Consider the following 15,073-nt stretch of genomic DNA (forward strand, 5'->3'; position numbering starts at 1 on the left):
TGAATCAAAGACTTAAATGTTAGACCTGAAACCATAAAAACCTTAGAAGAAAACATAAGCAGCAATATTACTTATAACAATATTTTATCGGATATGTCTCCCCAGGCAAGAGAAACAAAAGAAAAACAAATGTGACTGCATCAAACTAAAAAGTTTTTGCACAGGACCTGAATAGATACTTATCTAAGGAGGACACAAAGATGGCCAATAGACATATGAAGAGATTTCAATGTCACTAATCATCAGAGAAATGCAAATTAAAACCACAGTGAGATACCATCTCACGCCTGTCAGAATGGCTCTCATCAATAAATCAACAAACAAGTGCTGGCGAGGATGTGGAGAAAGGGGAACCCTTCTTGCACTGTTGATGGGAATGCAGATTGGTGCAGCCACTGTGGAAAGCTGTGTGGAGATAACTCAAAAAATTAAAAATGGATCTTCCTTTTGACCCAACAACCTCACTTCTGTGAATATATCCAAAGGAACCCAAAACACTAGTTCAAAATAACATAAGTACCCCTTTGTTCATTACAGTGTTATTTACGGTTGCCAAGATATGGAAGCAGCCCAAGTGCTCATCAGCACATCAGTGGATAAAACAATTATGGAACATGGACATCTACACAGTGGAATACAACCTAGCTATAAAAACAAGAAAATTTTACCCTTTGTGACAGTGTGGGTGAACCTGAAGAACATTATGCTAAGTGAAATAAACCAGTCAGAGAAAGACAAATACCACATATGATTTTAGTCATATGTGGAATCCAAGGAACAAACTGAACAAGGAAAATGGGGACAGACTCACAGATAGAGAGCAGGATGACAGCTATTGGGGGAGAGGGAAGGTTATGGGGTGGAGGGATTGAGCAAAAAGGAAAAAGGACTCATGGACGTGGGTAACAGTGTGATGATTGCTGGGGTGAGAGGACTAAAAAGAGACTAAATGGTAATGGAAGAAAATACATTTTGCTTGCTTGTTTGTTATATAGCCAGAGACATTGAAATTAAGAACAATCTGACAGTAACAAGAGGGGAGGGGGGAGGGTACAGTGGGGGGAAGGGTTTTCAGGAACTACTAAAAAGGACACATAGACAAAACCAAGGGGGAGGGGTGGAAGCAGGAGAGGGAGGTGGGGATGGCTGGGGTGGGGGGAGTGGGGGGGTAAATGCAAACAACTGTACTTGAACAACAATAACATAATTTAAAAAAAGAAAATACAATATTAAGTAAACACACACACACACACACACAAACACACTAGTGGTTCTATTTCTTTGCAGCACCCTTAGTATTCTATAAGCTGACAAACAGGGTTGGGATGTAACGATGTGCTTATGTCTTTTTCCAGTTAGCACTGTGAATGTGGAACCAGGATCTGAAGTCATTGGGCCAAGTTCATGTGTGAGTCTGTTCCTTTCTAGTCTCTCTGCCCTGCATAGCTCTCCAAGCTGGAGTAACAACAGTGCTCAGATGATTAGAGCATTGCCAACCCCCGATTTATTAGTTTGCTTTGCTGCTGTAACAAATTACCACACAATGAGTTTTAAAGATATTCTCTTAGAGTTCCGGATGTCAGAAGTCTCAAATCAAGATGATAGCACAGCTTCTGAAGGCTTCAGTGGAGGATCTTTTCTTGCTTTTATCAGCTTCTAGAGGCCACCTGAAGCTCTGGCCATGTAGCTCAGTTGGTTAGAGCATCATCCTTATACACCAAGGTTGTGGGTTGACCCCCAGTTAGGGCACATAAAAGAATCAAGCAATGAATGCATAAAATAAGTGGACCAACAAATTGATGTTTCTCTCTCTTTTGCTCCTTTCCTCTCTCTCTAAAATCAATACATTTAAAAAAATAATAAAAAAAGAAGAAATAGGGGCTGCCTTTATTCTCTGGTTATGGCTCCTTCCTTCCATCACTCCAACCTTTTGCTTATGTTATCATGTTTCCCACTAGTCTTCTGCTTTCCTGCATCTCTCTCATATGAACTCTAGTGATTGCTTTCTGGACCTGGTGGCACAGGAGGCACCATCACGGGAGTGGACATCAGCTACTACAAAGAATGAAAGTTTCAGTGTAAGGAGCCCAAGATCTTCCTAGGCTGTTGGTCAAGCTCTACAGATTTATGGCCAGAGAACCAACTCCACTTTCACCCAAGTTTACTGAAGAGGTTGTTCATGAGTTGCACCAACAGGCTGTCTCTGTCCCTTTTCCTGATGATCTGGAAGATGAAGCTTCCTGGCTGTGAGGGCAAAATTGCTGTGGTTGTAGGGATTATAAGCAATGACGTGCATGTTTAGGGGTTCCCAAACTGAAAGTGTGTGCACTTTGTGTGAGCAGTCATGCCCAGAGCTACATCCTCAAGGTTAAGGGCAAGATTCTCATCTTGGACAAGCGGGCCCTGGATTCCCTCAATGGCTGTGGCAGTGTCTTGCTTTCTGGTCCTTGCGAGGGCTCAGAGGTGTACAGGCTTTTTGGGAAGGCCCTAGGTGTCCTCACAGCCACATCCAACCCTTCTTACTATCCAAGGGCTGTAAGTTCAAGCATGACAGAGGCTGAAGGGCCAGTCCAGCTACAAAAACTAACCTCAGATTCTACTTTGCAATTAAAAAGATTTTGGATGCTGGGGGAAAAAAAGTTATAGTGATCACATTGGGGCCACTCAGGTAATCCAGGATAATCTCCCTATAGCAATTCCTTTAACTTAATCATATCAGCAAAGTCTCTTTTGATAGAGGTCTGTCCCAGGAAAAAAATCAGCCATTGTTAATGTAACAGGAATGGTTGGTACAACATGGATGTAACCTGGCAGCCAAGAAGAGTGGGCTGGAATGTACATGCGTGAACAATGGTGACCTCATTGTGCTAGTCAGTGGGGACAGTAGATGCAGCTGAGTGAGGATGCACACTGTGTGACCATCACGTTCAAAATGACTGAACAAGTAGAGCAATGAATCTGCATCATATTTTGTGTTAAGCTTGAACATTCCTCTGCAGAAACTATTTGGATGATTTAGAAGGCTGTACCTATGGGCAGCTGGTGATTAGCAGCTTCAAGACAACATGCCCACTCATGCATCATATTTCGTGCAGAGCTTTTTGGCAAAACATCAAATCACCCAGGTGACTCACCCCTCTATAGCCCAGATTTGGCACCCTGTGACTTCTGGCTTTTCCCAAAACTAGAATCCCCTTTGAAAGGGAAGAGATTTCAGATCATGAGATTCAGGAAAATATGACGGGGCATCTGATAGCAATTGGGAGAACTGTGGGAGGCCCCAAGGTGCCTACTTTGAAGGGGACTGAGGCGTCATTGTCCTATGTACAGTGTTTCTTGTATCTTGAATCTTCTTCAACAAATGTCTCTATTTTTCATATTACATGGATTGATACCTTCTGGACAGACCTCATAGAAGGTAACATTCACAGGTTCTGGGGATTAAAACAGGAGTATCCTTGGAGTGGGGGTAGGGCATTTTTTAGCCTAACACCTGGTCAGACATGTCACTGGTTACACAAGGAAGGTGAGATAGGGGGAGGGATTCCAAGAGTTTAGAGTTTAGTTGGTACTTGAAACCATTTGGTTTTTTTATGAAAAGTTCTCAACTATTTGGTGAATGCAGAAAGTTGCCACCAAGAAATACTTTCTTGGTTGCTAAAGGGACAAACATGTGTTGGTACTGTATGTTTCTTTAAAAATGAAAATTCTGCTCCTACTGTCATCACAAAGTAAGGCTTCCTTTACCTCAAAAAATAAGAATAAAGTAATGTGTTTTTAAAAGTACAATATTCTGCTCATCTAGGTACACGACTCTATGTACCTATTGACCTGGCAGCCTTACCAAGTACTTTGTTGAGTCTCTTGTAAGTGACTTTTAGCAAGAATTCAAACTTTTTGAGATAGACTTTGAGGCACTCCTTCAACACATATGAATTCAAGTGTCATAACTCCATGTCACCATTTGCATTCTAGAATATGTTATCCCAGTAAAGGTGTGGAATTGTTTTGTGCTAAGGACCATTTTTGAGGCAATCAGTCACTGTCAGTGCTTTCCTCTGGGCTGCACAGCGCATCGCTGTGTTGTGTGTCCTCGGGACACCGCCACGACTTTCACCTTATTTTTAGCAGAGAAAACTTAGTTCTGACTCCTAAGAGAGAGAATGGCCTAAGAGAGAGAACATTGACTAAATCTGTTTTCAAAATCATCCTGATTGTTCAATTTGATGCTCAGCAATTGTTGTAGAATAGTCTATAATAATTTCAAACAGCCAATAAAGACTCGTGGTCTGAGCCTGACTGATATTGAAAGGATCCATCTAATCTTGGGGCCCCTGGGCCTGCTTGCTCTTGTTTGGTGATGGTACGTTCTTAGGCAGTCACCTGCCTTTAGGCTTAGGGCTTTAAATAAATATCAGAGACTTGGTTTAGAGCTAAAGGATGATTTATAATTCCCAGGGACATTTTACTATACATAATTATGCCTTTTCCTCTTTCTCCCCCGCCTCCTCCTCTTCACTCTGAAACTCTCATTTATCCACCTGGGATTGTACTTGGTTCATCAATGCAGTTCCCCTCGATGACAAACGGCCCAGTCACTTCAAGCCTTGTCAGAAATCTTTGGCTCTGTTACTTCATTACTCTGTTCATTTCTGTGTTTTCTGCTTTTCTTTTCAAAGCTTGACTTGACAGCTGGGGAAGAACATTTTCTTTTCTTTACGCATCAGGTGAATGGCCATCATTGAAAAGGAGGCCAACCATGTCATGGCTCCTGTCACTGTGTAGGCAAGGCCTAAGAAAAGGCTACTGCCTCCACTCCAAGTCAGGGTGGAAAGAACAACAGATTTTTCTCCTTGGAATCTGGTTACGGGAAAGTCTGAGGAAAGATCTGTTAAGGATCTGTCTTCACACTTCTCAGATCTGCATACCACTGCATATCCTAGGTACATTCGGTTGAACCATACACAATCCCTGTTTTTGTAGGTAAAAACAGGGTTGATGATTCAATTTCCTATGGTCTAATATTTACCAAATAGTGCATTGTGTCTTACTGGAGTGAAATTAACTGAAAATGAGCCTTCTCTCTACATAGTTGTAATGCACAAAAGAGATTCGGACACAGATAGATCGGGATGATTTACAGACAAAAAAAAATGAACAAATATATTTAAACCAAAGAAAATGAAAAGGATACAGATAGGTTTTACAGCAAACCTAAATTTTTGTTTTATGAATCAAGAGACCCAGGGCAGGCTAAAGTCCTTCATACACAAAGTAGAGTTTGAATTCCTACCTCAGGGAAAATTCTTCAAGAGGCATGAAGAACAAAAAACAGTGAGCTAGATGGAAAAACATTTTTGGTGGGCAAACTAAAGGGGGGCATTGGTCTGGGTTTTAAAAAGACCGGCATCCCTCACTTCTGGGGAGAGAGAGTTTGAAGTGGGTTTGCTATCATTAGCATTTTAATGATGTCATTTTGATTATGCATGTGGTCTGAGGTTTTTAAACATCTGGTGCCTTTTGTAAACCAACTAATAAACAAATAAAGGCTTCTCATAGCAACGGCACAGGACAGCAACATTTCCCAGCAAAGCTCTTAAAAAGCCTCACATCCCTTGGCAGCATGCTATTTATTAAAGCACCAGGAAACTTGTTAGGAGACCAGGTCTCTCTCTTTAGCATCAAAATTCCTCATTGTCACCAGGTCCTTGGGTGCCACCTCCACTCATCTGCCTCAGCTCTGTGAGAGGGTCTTTTCCTCACACAAAGAACATCTTTTCTCTGTTAGAAGTGGTAGGCTTTTCAGCAGCTCAGGCTTAGTTCTCTGTGCAAATCAGCCAGGCCACGAGGCTGGTTGGGTAATATTCACACCAGGGCTCAACCCAGGAAGAGCAGGGATAGGACTGAGGTTCTGTGTGGAAGACTTAGATTTGAGAGTCATCAGCATTAAAATATGACTGTGAATGTAGTCACCCACGGGGAGAAATAGAGTGTCTCCTTTGGAATGCAGACTCCCTTCCTCTCCCCTCCACCCAAGCTCACTGTCATGCACTGGAAGGACAGTAGTTCCTGATGGCTGCCCCCTCCCCCACCCTGTTTCTTGATTGCAGCTGTAACTGCTTTATGGCAAGGCCATCAAAGAGTCGAGAGAGTCAGAAGGTCCAACTCCAGAGACCAAAAAAATGAACAAATCGTTAACGACTTTCGATCTCAAGTTTTTTTTGCGGGGCGGAAGGAGGGGTTGCAAAAACTTTATTTAAAAGACAGCATTCGATGGCTTATTCTTTGATCTGTATATATAATGTTGCAAGGGAGCAATTTATGGCTTTCATATTCACAGACTGGAATAGAAGCCCTGCTAAAGGAAAGAACTAAGGCAAGGGGTACCCCTGGTCAGTAAACAGAAGGAGGCAGCAAACTGGCAGGTAGATGGTGTCCCATCAGTGGGGGTATGTCTGACTGAGGAACATCCCCATCCCCTGTCAGGATGGAAGTGCCCTCACTCTACTCTAGGGCAGAAAAGATGGAGCAGGGCACTGGAGCACAAGCAGTCATTCACTATCCCCAAGAATTTCTCATTCAAGCTCCCCGAGAGATAAAGAAATGGAGGACCTTAGCATTTGGTGCTGGGTCCTCCTGGGGTTCCATGAGTCACTCCTAACAGCAGCCCTGACATGCCCCAGGGCTGAGGTCTCAGAGCTGTGGACAAGCCCTGGAAAAATTCTGCCTCCCAGAGAGTTCTGCTTCATGGGGAATCAGGAAGAGACTTTAAGACTGAAGACCAGCCCTGGCTGGTGTAGCTCAATGGATTGAGCACGGGCTGTGAACCAAAGTGTCGCAGGTTCAATTCCCAGCCAGGGTACATGCCTGGGTTGCAGGCCACATCCCCCAGCAACCGCACATTGATGTCTCTCTCTCTCTCTCTTGCCCTCCCTTCTCTCTCTCTAAAAAAATAAATAGATAAAAATATTAAAAAAAAAAAAGACTGAAGACCAGAGTTAGTATAAATTGTGTTTCAATATACAATTTTTTAAAAGATAGTGTTTTGGTGTCATTTTGAAGTGAAGTCCTTTTTGTTTTAAAATCAAGAGTTACATTCGTGTTTTTGAATTAAGTGGAAAAATTCAGAAGCTCATATTAGGCATATGTCTCCCAACTTGGACTGTCCATAACCAAAAGGCCCTGACTTGCACAGGCTGGCTGCCTACCCCCTGGCGGGGGGTGAGGGGGCAGAGCACAGCTCCTGCAGGGGCTCAGAGGGCTCCCCACATGGGTTGGATGAAATGGAGCTGCCCCTTGAGTCCAGGGCTCCTTTGGTCTATGGTGGTTTTGTCTAGAATAAAAAGTTCTACAATACCTCTCAGTTTTAGTTATTTTTCGTCCATATTCCGAATTTACTGCTTATCAAGCCACTCTCCCTTTATTTCATGGTCCCCCATCTCATTGCATCCTATACAGCAGGCTCCTGCTCACTGTTTTAGATCTCTAGGCCATGTTATTTAATCTTTCTTGGGGGACAGAAATCTACTTCCCTACTTACCTGCATCTACTTACTTGATACTGCTATTAATTGTTAACTCTTAAAAAAATACACATTTGATTACATAAATTGGAGACAAATGGCTATACGGTGAAGGAAAAACAGTGCTACCTCTGTATGTCTTTACACAGATCGGTTTGATTGAAGAAGAGAAAAGCACAGGATGAAATAAATCAACAACTAGTATCCAGATGGACACTGATTTCCCTTCACTGCAAAAAGAGGTAGCGTGAAAGGATACTGTAGGTTATGTTGAAACTATAGTTACCAGCAGGCAAGCCTTCAGTAAAATACTGTATTCGGTTGAGTCGACGGTGCAGCTTTTTGAAGGTGGGGAAGGCAGCCGTCCGCATCCACACGATGAAGTCCTCATTGATGAAGCCGCTGTTTCCCGAATCCTCTTCGTCCAGTTCGTAGACAGGCTTAGACCAGTGAGGGGGCTTTGCAGTTCCTGTGGGAAGAGAATGATGCATGTGGTGGAGAAAAATCACCTGCCCCCTTCAGTTTTTGTTAGAATGCAGAGAATGAAATAACTTTTGGGTTCTTGAGGAGAAACAGAAATTAGACTTTAAAAAGGTGTGTATGTGTATAAACTGCCTGAGTATGCAACAATTAAAAATAATGGTTATGAAAACTCTAAGGAAATGTGGGAGGGGCATGATGATGATATTTTCATAAGATTAAAAGAAGTAGAATACCAAGTTATATATATTGTATATTATATACCCAAATGAAGCACTGAAAAAATAGAGCAAAATAATTGTGGTTGTATTGTGATAGCATCATATTCTCTGATAGCATCATAACTTCACTAGTAATTTGAAGTGAAAAAATTAAAACAAGATACTTGATTAATATTTAAAGGAAAAAGAAGAACAACCATCAATGAGGCAATGGAAATGGGAAATCTTGTATAGGGCAGACAGGCATGTGGACAGGTATGAGGACTTGGTAAATGGGAGGAGACGGAGATAACAGGGTCGTAAGCCTGTTCTGAAGCCAGGAGCACTGGTGCATCTGAGTGCTGTAGCAACGCTGGCAGCACCGCCTGAGGGCTAGTGCCAGAGGTGAGTCTGCTGAGTTTTCCCTCAGTCTCACACTGCCTTCTTTTCATCATGGTGGGCATGTCTGTCCCTCATTCCACAGTGGACTTCTGAGTACAGTATCTTCCTTGTCTTTTTTCATATTTAGTGCCTGGCACATAGTAGGTATTCAATAAATGCTTAATCAAGGGATGAGAGATTCCAATGAAAGCTTACAGAAGTTGATAATAAAATCCACAATGAATTTTATTTATTTTTAATTATTTTATTGTTGTTCAATTACAGGTGTCTGCATTTACCTCCCATCACTCCCCCCTACCCCAGCCAAACCCACCTCTCTCCCTTGCTTCCACCCTCCCCCTTGGTTTTGTCCATGTGTCCTTTACAGTAGTTCCTGACAACCCTTCTTCCCACTGGTCCCTCCCCCCTCCCCTCTGGCTATTATTAGATTTTTCTTAATTTCAATGACTGGTTGTATTTTGTTTGCTTTTTTCTTTTGTTGATTATGTTCCAGTTAAAGGTGAAATGATATGGTGTCTGTCCCTCACCATCTGGCTCATTTCACTTAACATAATGCTCTCCAGTTCCATCCATGCTGTCACAAATGGTAGGAGCTCCTTCTTTCTCTCTGCTACATAATGTTCCATTGTGTAAATGTACCATTGTTTTTTGATCCACTATTTACTGACAGGCACTTAGGTTGCTTCCAGCACTTGGCTATTGTGAATTGTGCTGCTATGAACATTGGGGTGCATAGGTTCTTCTGGATTGGTGTTTCAGGGTTCTTAGGGTATAGTCCCAGCAGTGGAATTGCTGGGTCAAAAAGCAGATCCATTTTGAGTTTTCTGAGAGAATTCCATATTGTTTTCCACAGTAGCTGCACTAGTCTGCATTCCCACCAACAGTGCACTAGGGTTTTCTTTTCTCCACATCCTCTCCAACACTTGCTTGTTGATTTGTTAATGATGGCCATTCTGACTGGTGTGAAGTATTATGTCAGTGTGGTTTTCATTTGCATCTCTCTGATGGCTAGTGATGCTGAATATCTTTTTATATGTCTCTGGGCCCTTTGTATGTCCTCCTTGGGGAAGTGTCTGTTCAAGTCTTTTGCCCATTTTTTAATTTTTTTGAACTTCCTGGAGTGGAGTTGTGTGAGTTCTTTATATATTTTGGAGATCAAATCCTTGTCCGAGGTATCATTGGCAAATATGTTTTCCCATATAGTTGGTTCTCTTTTCATTTTAATGCTGTTTTCTTTAGCTATGTAGAAGCTTTTTCATTTGATGAGGTCCCATTTGTTTATTCTTTCCTTTATGTCCCTTGCTTTAGGGGACATATCAGTGAAGATATTGCTGTGTGGAATGTCTGAAACTTTCCTGCCTATGTTTTCCTCTAGGACTTTCATGGTGTCATGACTTATATTTAAGTCTTTTATTCACCTTGAATTTATTTTTGTGTATAATGTAAGTTGGTGTTCAAGTTTTATTTTTTTACACGTAGGTGCCCAGCTCTCCCAACAGCATTTGTTGAAGAGGCTATTTTTACTCCATTTTATGTTGCTGTCCCCTTTGTTGAATATTAATTGACCATAGAGACTTGGGTGAAAGCCACACTGAAGTTTAAAGAGCTAGTCAACAACAATAATTGGTTAATGAACTGTTCACTTCCATAAAACTGGTTCTACTATTTGTAGAATCCAGAATGATAAATAGGGATCCTTTCTCACTTTAGCCAGTGCTCACAACCCAGGCCATGTGTCTTATGAGGCACTGACATCTGAATCACTCAGGGAGCCTGTTAAGAAGGCAGGTTCAAGTACACACTCCTCTACTAACTCCTGACTCCATGTGAGTCTCCAAGGCAGTATGGGAAGCATGGTCAAAGAGGCAACAACGTCCTTCATTTCCCAAGTTTGGTTGGGTCATTTGTAGTCATCCATTCATTCAACAATAAGCATTTCTTGATTGCTCACTGTGTATCAAGCACCAGGGATACAAAACAACACTAGATCCCACCCCTTACCTCAAGGAATTCACAGAATGCAGTGGGGATGACAGGTATTCAAATGGATAATTATAGTAAAATGTGGTAACTTTTACAATAGAGGTATGAACAAAGTGCAGTGGGAGATAAGAGAAAGTCAAGGGCCCTTTGTGTTACAGCCTTTGGTTACGTGGTAAGACAAAGAATAGAATATTGTAAAGTTCCTTTCAAAAACTGGGAATTTGCTTTTCCCCTAAGCAGCCTGAGGTGACCTCTGAAAATGATTTGCTATTCACTTGACCCAGAAAATCATGCAAATCAAGAGGTTCAAATCTTTGTGTTCACTTTACTTTTTAAATTTATTTTTTAAAAATCTTTTTATTTATTTTTAGAGAGAGGAAGGGAGGGAGAAAAAGAGGGAGAGAAACATCAATGTGTGGTTGCCTCTCACGTGGCCCCCACTGGGGACCTGACCTGCAACCCAGGCATGTGCCCTGACTGGGAATTGAACTGGCGACCCTTTGGTTCGCAGCCCATGCTCAATCCACTGAGCTACACCAGCCAGGGCTCCTTCGTGTTCACTTTAAGAACGCTCACGAAACTGCCCAGGCCACCAAGGGCATGCATATCACAAAAGCCACCAAGTACCTGAAGGACATCACTTCACAGAAGCCATGCGTGCCATGCCCTCATTACAACGCTGGAGTTGTCAGGTGCGCCCAGGCCAGAGTGGGGCTGGACACATAGGGTTGGTGGCCCAAAAAGAGTGCTGAATTTTTGCTGGGCATGCTTAAAAATGCAGAGAGTAATGCTGAACTTAAGGGTGTAGATGTAGATCCTCTGACCATTGAGCACATCCAGGTGAACAAAGCTCCCAGGATGTAGCATAGAGCTCATGGAGCTCTCGTGCAGATGCACCCCTTTGTGAGCTCTCCCTGCTACACTCAGATGGTACTACTGAAAAAGAGCAGGTTGTTCCTAAACCAGAAGAGGAGGCTGCACAGGAGGAAAAGCTATCCCAGAAAAAAACAACGAGGAAACAAAAACTTATGGCCCAGGAGTAAAGTGCGCATAAAATAAATGCTAACAAAAATAAAAAGAGAAAACCCCTAAATGCTAGGAATTCCATTATATTTTGACATACATGTCATTTTGCCTAAGACAGTCCCAGTTTATGCCTGTTGTCTGTTATCCCATCCGATTTAGCACTTATCCCCAACAAATAATGTACATATGATTTTATCCTTCCAGCTTCCAACCACAGTCTTGGTTATAGTGTGTGAGATACCCATGTGCAGTGAATGGAGTGCTTACTTTAACATGTGATTAATGAAAGATAACCAGAGACCCTTTCAGTCAAAATGACATGTCCCTGTGAACCCTGCCAGCTGCTCGCCATTCCAGTCAGTTGGGCCGTAGCCTCTGTCTTGGCCTGTGAGATGCATGAAGCCAGAAAGCTGTAAGTCAGAGGGGTCAGGTCCCCCCTGGTAACTTCCCATAACCTGGGAAGTTACAGGTCATGTTATATGTACTTGACAGAGTGTAGGAAACAGATGCTAAGTGGTCTTGCTGAGAGTAGTTTGAATTGTCTTGCAACATCGGTTTTGTTATTTATTGAATAATGTAAATATATAACTGTTTTATTGTTTGGTATCAGTTTTTTTTTTTTTACTTTTTTTTTACTTGCTAGTAAATCCCTAGTTATACAGAGATAAAAATGGAACATGTATGTTTGGTGTAAGATTAAGTACAATTTCTCAAGAAAGTTAATAAATGTGATACTTGCAAAGATGGTTGGCATTTATCCCCCACCACAGGAGCCATCCTGATGTCAATGACTCACATGAAAATCAAAAGACCTAAATCTTCTGCAGGACATCGGAATCTATTTCAAACGTTTGTGCTTATTTTCAAGAGTGTATCTAAAGACAGTGCTCTACCTTGTGTAGCTGCAGAAGGTCCATTTATATCAGTATGTGGGCATGACTTTTTATTTAGATCAAGTGAGTTTCCTTCTAGTTTCACTTTTTTATTAGAAATTTTTTTTGTAGGCAAAGGAAACCTTTGATGTGCTGGCTCCATTAGCACAAAAGAACTTTGTTAACAGTTAAATAAGGCCAGTTTTACATCAGTGTCTTCAAATGCTTCACAGAAAAATCAGAATAAGTTAATTATAATAATGGCTTTTTTTTGTTTTCTTCATAGAATCAGAGTAAAGGTTTTTGATATTCGAATTTGGAAAGTAAAATCTCTGCACTATAACAAATATTACTGTAAATTCAATTTAAAGGGTCAACAATCAAATGTACATTTTTTGATTTTGCTGTGATAACATAAGTGACAATTCAGTGGAACACAAAACCAGAGTAAAGATAATTTTCTTGGTTAGTTGAGAAACCCAAAGAGAAATGTGCTTAAAATCATTTGAGGTACATACACAACTCACAATTATACCTAAACAAGCCACAATACTTTATTAATCAAAATGAGAGTTGTTGTGCAAATTTGAATATTTTTATATTTTCACAGTAGAGAAACTGAATTGCAAAGTTTTTCCAGTGACATGGGTGCTAAATGAAAGAAACGTTTCAGCATGGTAGTACATGTGGTCTGTCTTTCTACATATCATCAACCAGAATTTTAGAAATGTTCGAGCCCATGAAGGACTGATTTGTACATCAAATGACATGTCCTACAATGATCCTGAACTTGCTTTGGTAAATAAACCATCCAATTTTTGGTTGTCTTCTGTTCAAAATAGTTGAAAAAGATTTTAAAGTGTCTGAAACATAGAATGCCAAAAACCTTTAGTTTTTGAAGATTTAGTAAATTGCAAAGAAGAAGATGTTGAAATTTACCCCTATAAAAGCAAGACAGTAAGTTTAAATTATATAATTGTACTTTAGAATATCTCGATGTATATTTTGATGGAGCTCCTATTTTTAACTAAATAAAATTTTCTTCACCAGAATTAAATAATATCAAGACAGTCTAAGATTTTGTAGCATCTAAATTTCACAATACATTCAAAAGAATCATAAATAGAAAAAAAGTGAAGTTGAAAAGACAGTCCCCATGAAAATATTTGGGATGCAATGTCAGCATATTTCAATACAAAAAAAACTGAAACTGAGGATATCTTCTGTTTAGTAAAATTGGCTGTGAGTATAATTGGTACCTCAGCACCTATAGGTATTTTCTCAATTAAAAAAAATTGGGATTGAAAGAGAAGAATCAATGAAAGGTGTTAACAAATACAAATTGATTAACCATAAAATGCAACTTAAAAAAGATTGTAGATAATTTTGTGAAAAAGAAAAGAATATTTTAATAAAATATTTTTTAAAGAAAAATTTCATTAGAAAAATACAGGGGCATGTTAATGAAGACAGATATGGCTAAGAAACTGATTAAAGTCAGTGATTATGCATCTAGAATTACTATTTTGCTTATCTTTTTTAAAAAGATTTTATTTATATTTAGAGAGGGAGAAGGGAGGCAGAAAGAGAGGGAAAGAAATGTTTACCAGTTGCTTCCCACATATAGCCCTACCTCAGGTCCTGGCCTGCAACCCAGGCATGTGCCCTGACTGGGAATCAAACCAGCGACCTTTCTGTTTGCGGGACAATGCTCCAACCCACTGAGACACACCAGTCAGGGTGCTTATGTTACCTTTTAACATGTAGGTAAGAAAGTAGTTTTTTAAAAAATTGGTTTAATATACATAGGCATATTTTAATATTTTACATACTATCATTTTAAAGGTAGTTTGTAATAGAATTATTTTATAGGTCTACCAAAATGGTCATATCAATTTATTGATCGATAAATACAAATTTCAAATAAATATACAACTTTAGTTATTCTAGCCCCCCTTTCATTCTCAAATGTGCACCAGTTCAGAGCAAAAATTACATAGTCACCCTAATTTTAGATGAAGTAACAAGTTTCTTAAAACACTGTGTTATTACTAAGGTAAATGAAGGAAGCCAGGCACCAATGTTTCATGTTTCTCATAGGTGTGTGACAGATGTGCTCGCGGGGAGGGAGAGTGAGAACAAAAAGGAAGTCAACAGAGAGGGAAACATGGAGGAATCATAAGTATCTCCCCACACACAAAACCCAAAGTTTCTATAAAGAAATAAAAAATATTAGTGTATGGATCTTACCTGCAAATGCACTAGGAAGATTATTGGAATTTGGATTCTGAAACTTGATGAACTTATCTGTCCACCATGTAATTCCATTCGATAACATTGGGACTTTGATACGTACAGATGAGGTAAGGTTGTATGAAAGAATAATGGTGTCTGTAGGGAAATGAAAAGTGTCAGAGATTCAAACAAGCATTTTTGCCACCTTTTGACACACAAAACTAGACATGAAAAATAAACCAAGGTTTTAGCAGACTCCACCTGCTTACATGCCACTGATGCTGGAATTACAACACTATTTTTATTTGAAACTTCTTGCTAAGGTCCCAATTATTGAAAAACACTCTTAAGCT

At 40.3% G+C, this 15,073-nt stretch overlaps 1 protein-coding gene and 1 pseudogene across 1 annotated transcript in view; one reads left to right on the forward strand and one right to left on the reverse strand.

Moving 5' to 3' along the window:
- Positions 1–1,333: 1,333 nt before the first annotated feature.
- Positions 1,334–2,672, forward strand: LOC114488448 (annotated as a pseudogene).
- Positions 2,673–3,596: 924 nt separating this feature from the next.
- LOC114490834 (cell cycle control protein 50C-like) overlaps positions 3,597–15,073 on the reverse strand; it is a 28,128-nt gene continuing 16,651 nt past the window's right edge. Inside the window, exons 5-7 of the mRNA XM_036018012.1 lie at positions 14,736–14,876; positions 7,782–7,991; positions 3,597–4,876 (exon numbers count right to left, since the gene is read on the reverse strand). Of these exons, the coding sequence (XP_035873905.1) occupies positions 4,674–4,876; positions 7,782–7,991; positions 14,736–14,876 (554 nt within the window). The 3' untranslated portion in view covers positions 3,597–4,673. The remainder of the gene's footprint in view (positions 4,877–7,781; positions 7,992–14,735; positions 14,877–15,073) is intronic.

Source organism: Phyllostomus discolor, chromosome 2 (assembly GCF_004126475.2).
Source record: "Phyllostomus discolor isolate MPI-MPIP mPhyDis1 chromosome 2, mPhyDis1.pri.v3, whole genome shotgun sequence".
Taxonomy (NCBI): Eukaryota; Metazoa; Chordata; class Mammalia; order Chiroptera; family Phyllostomidae; genus Phyllostomus; species Phyllostomus discolor.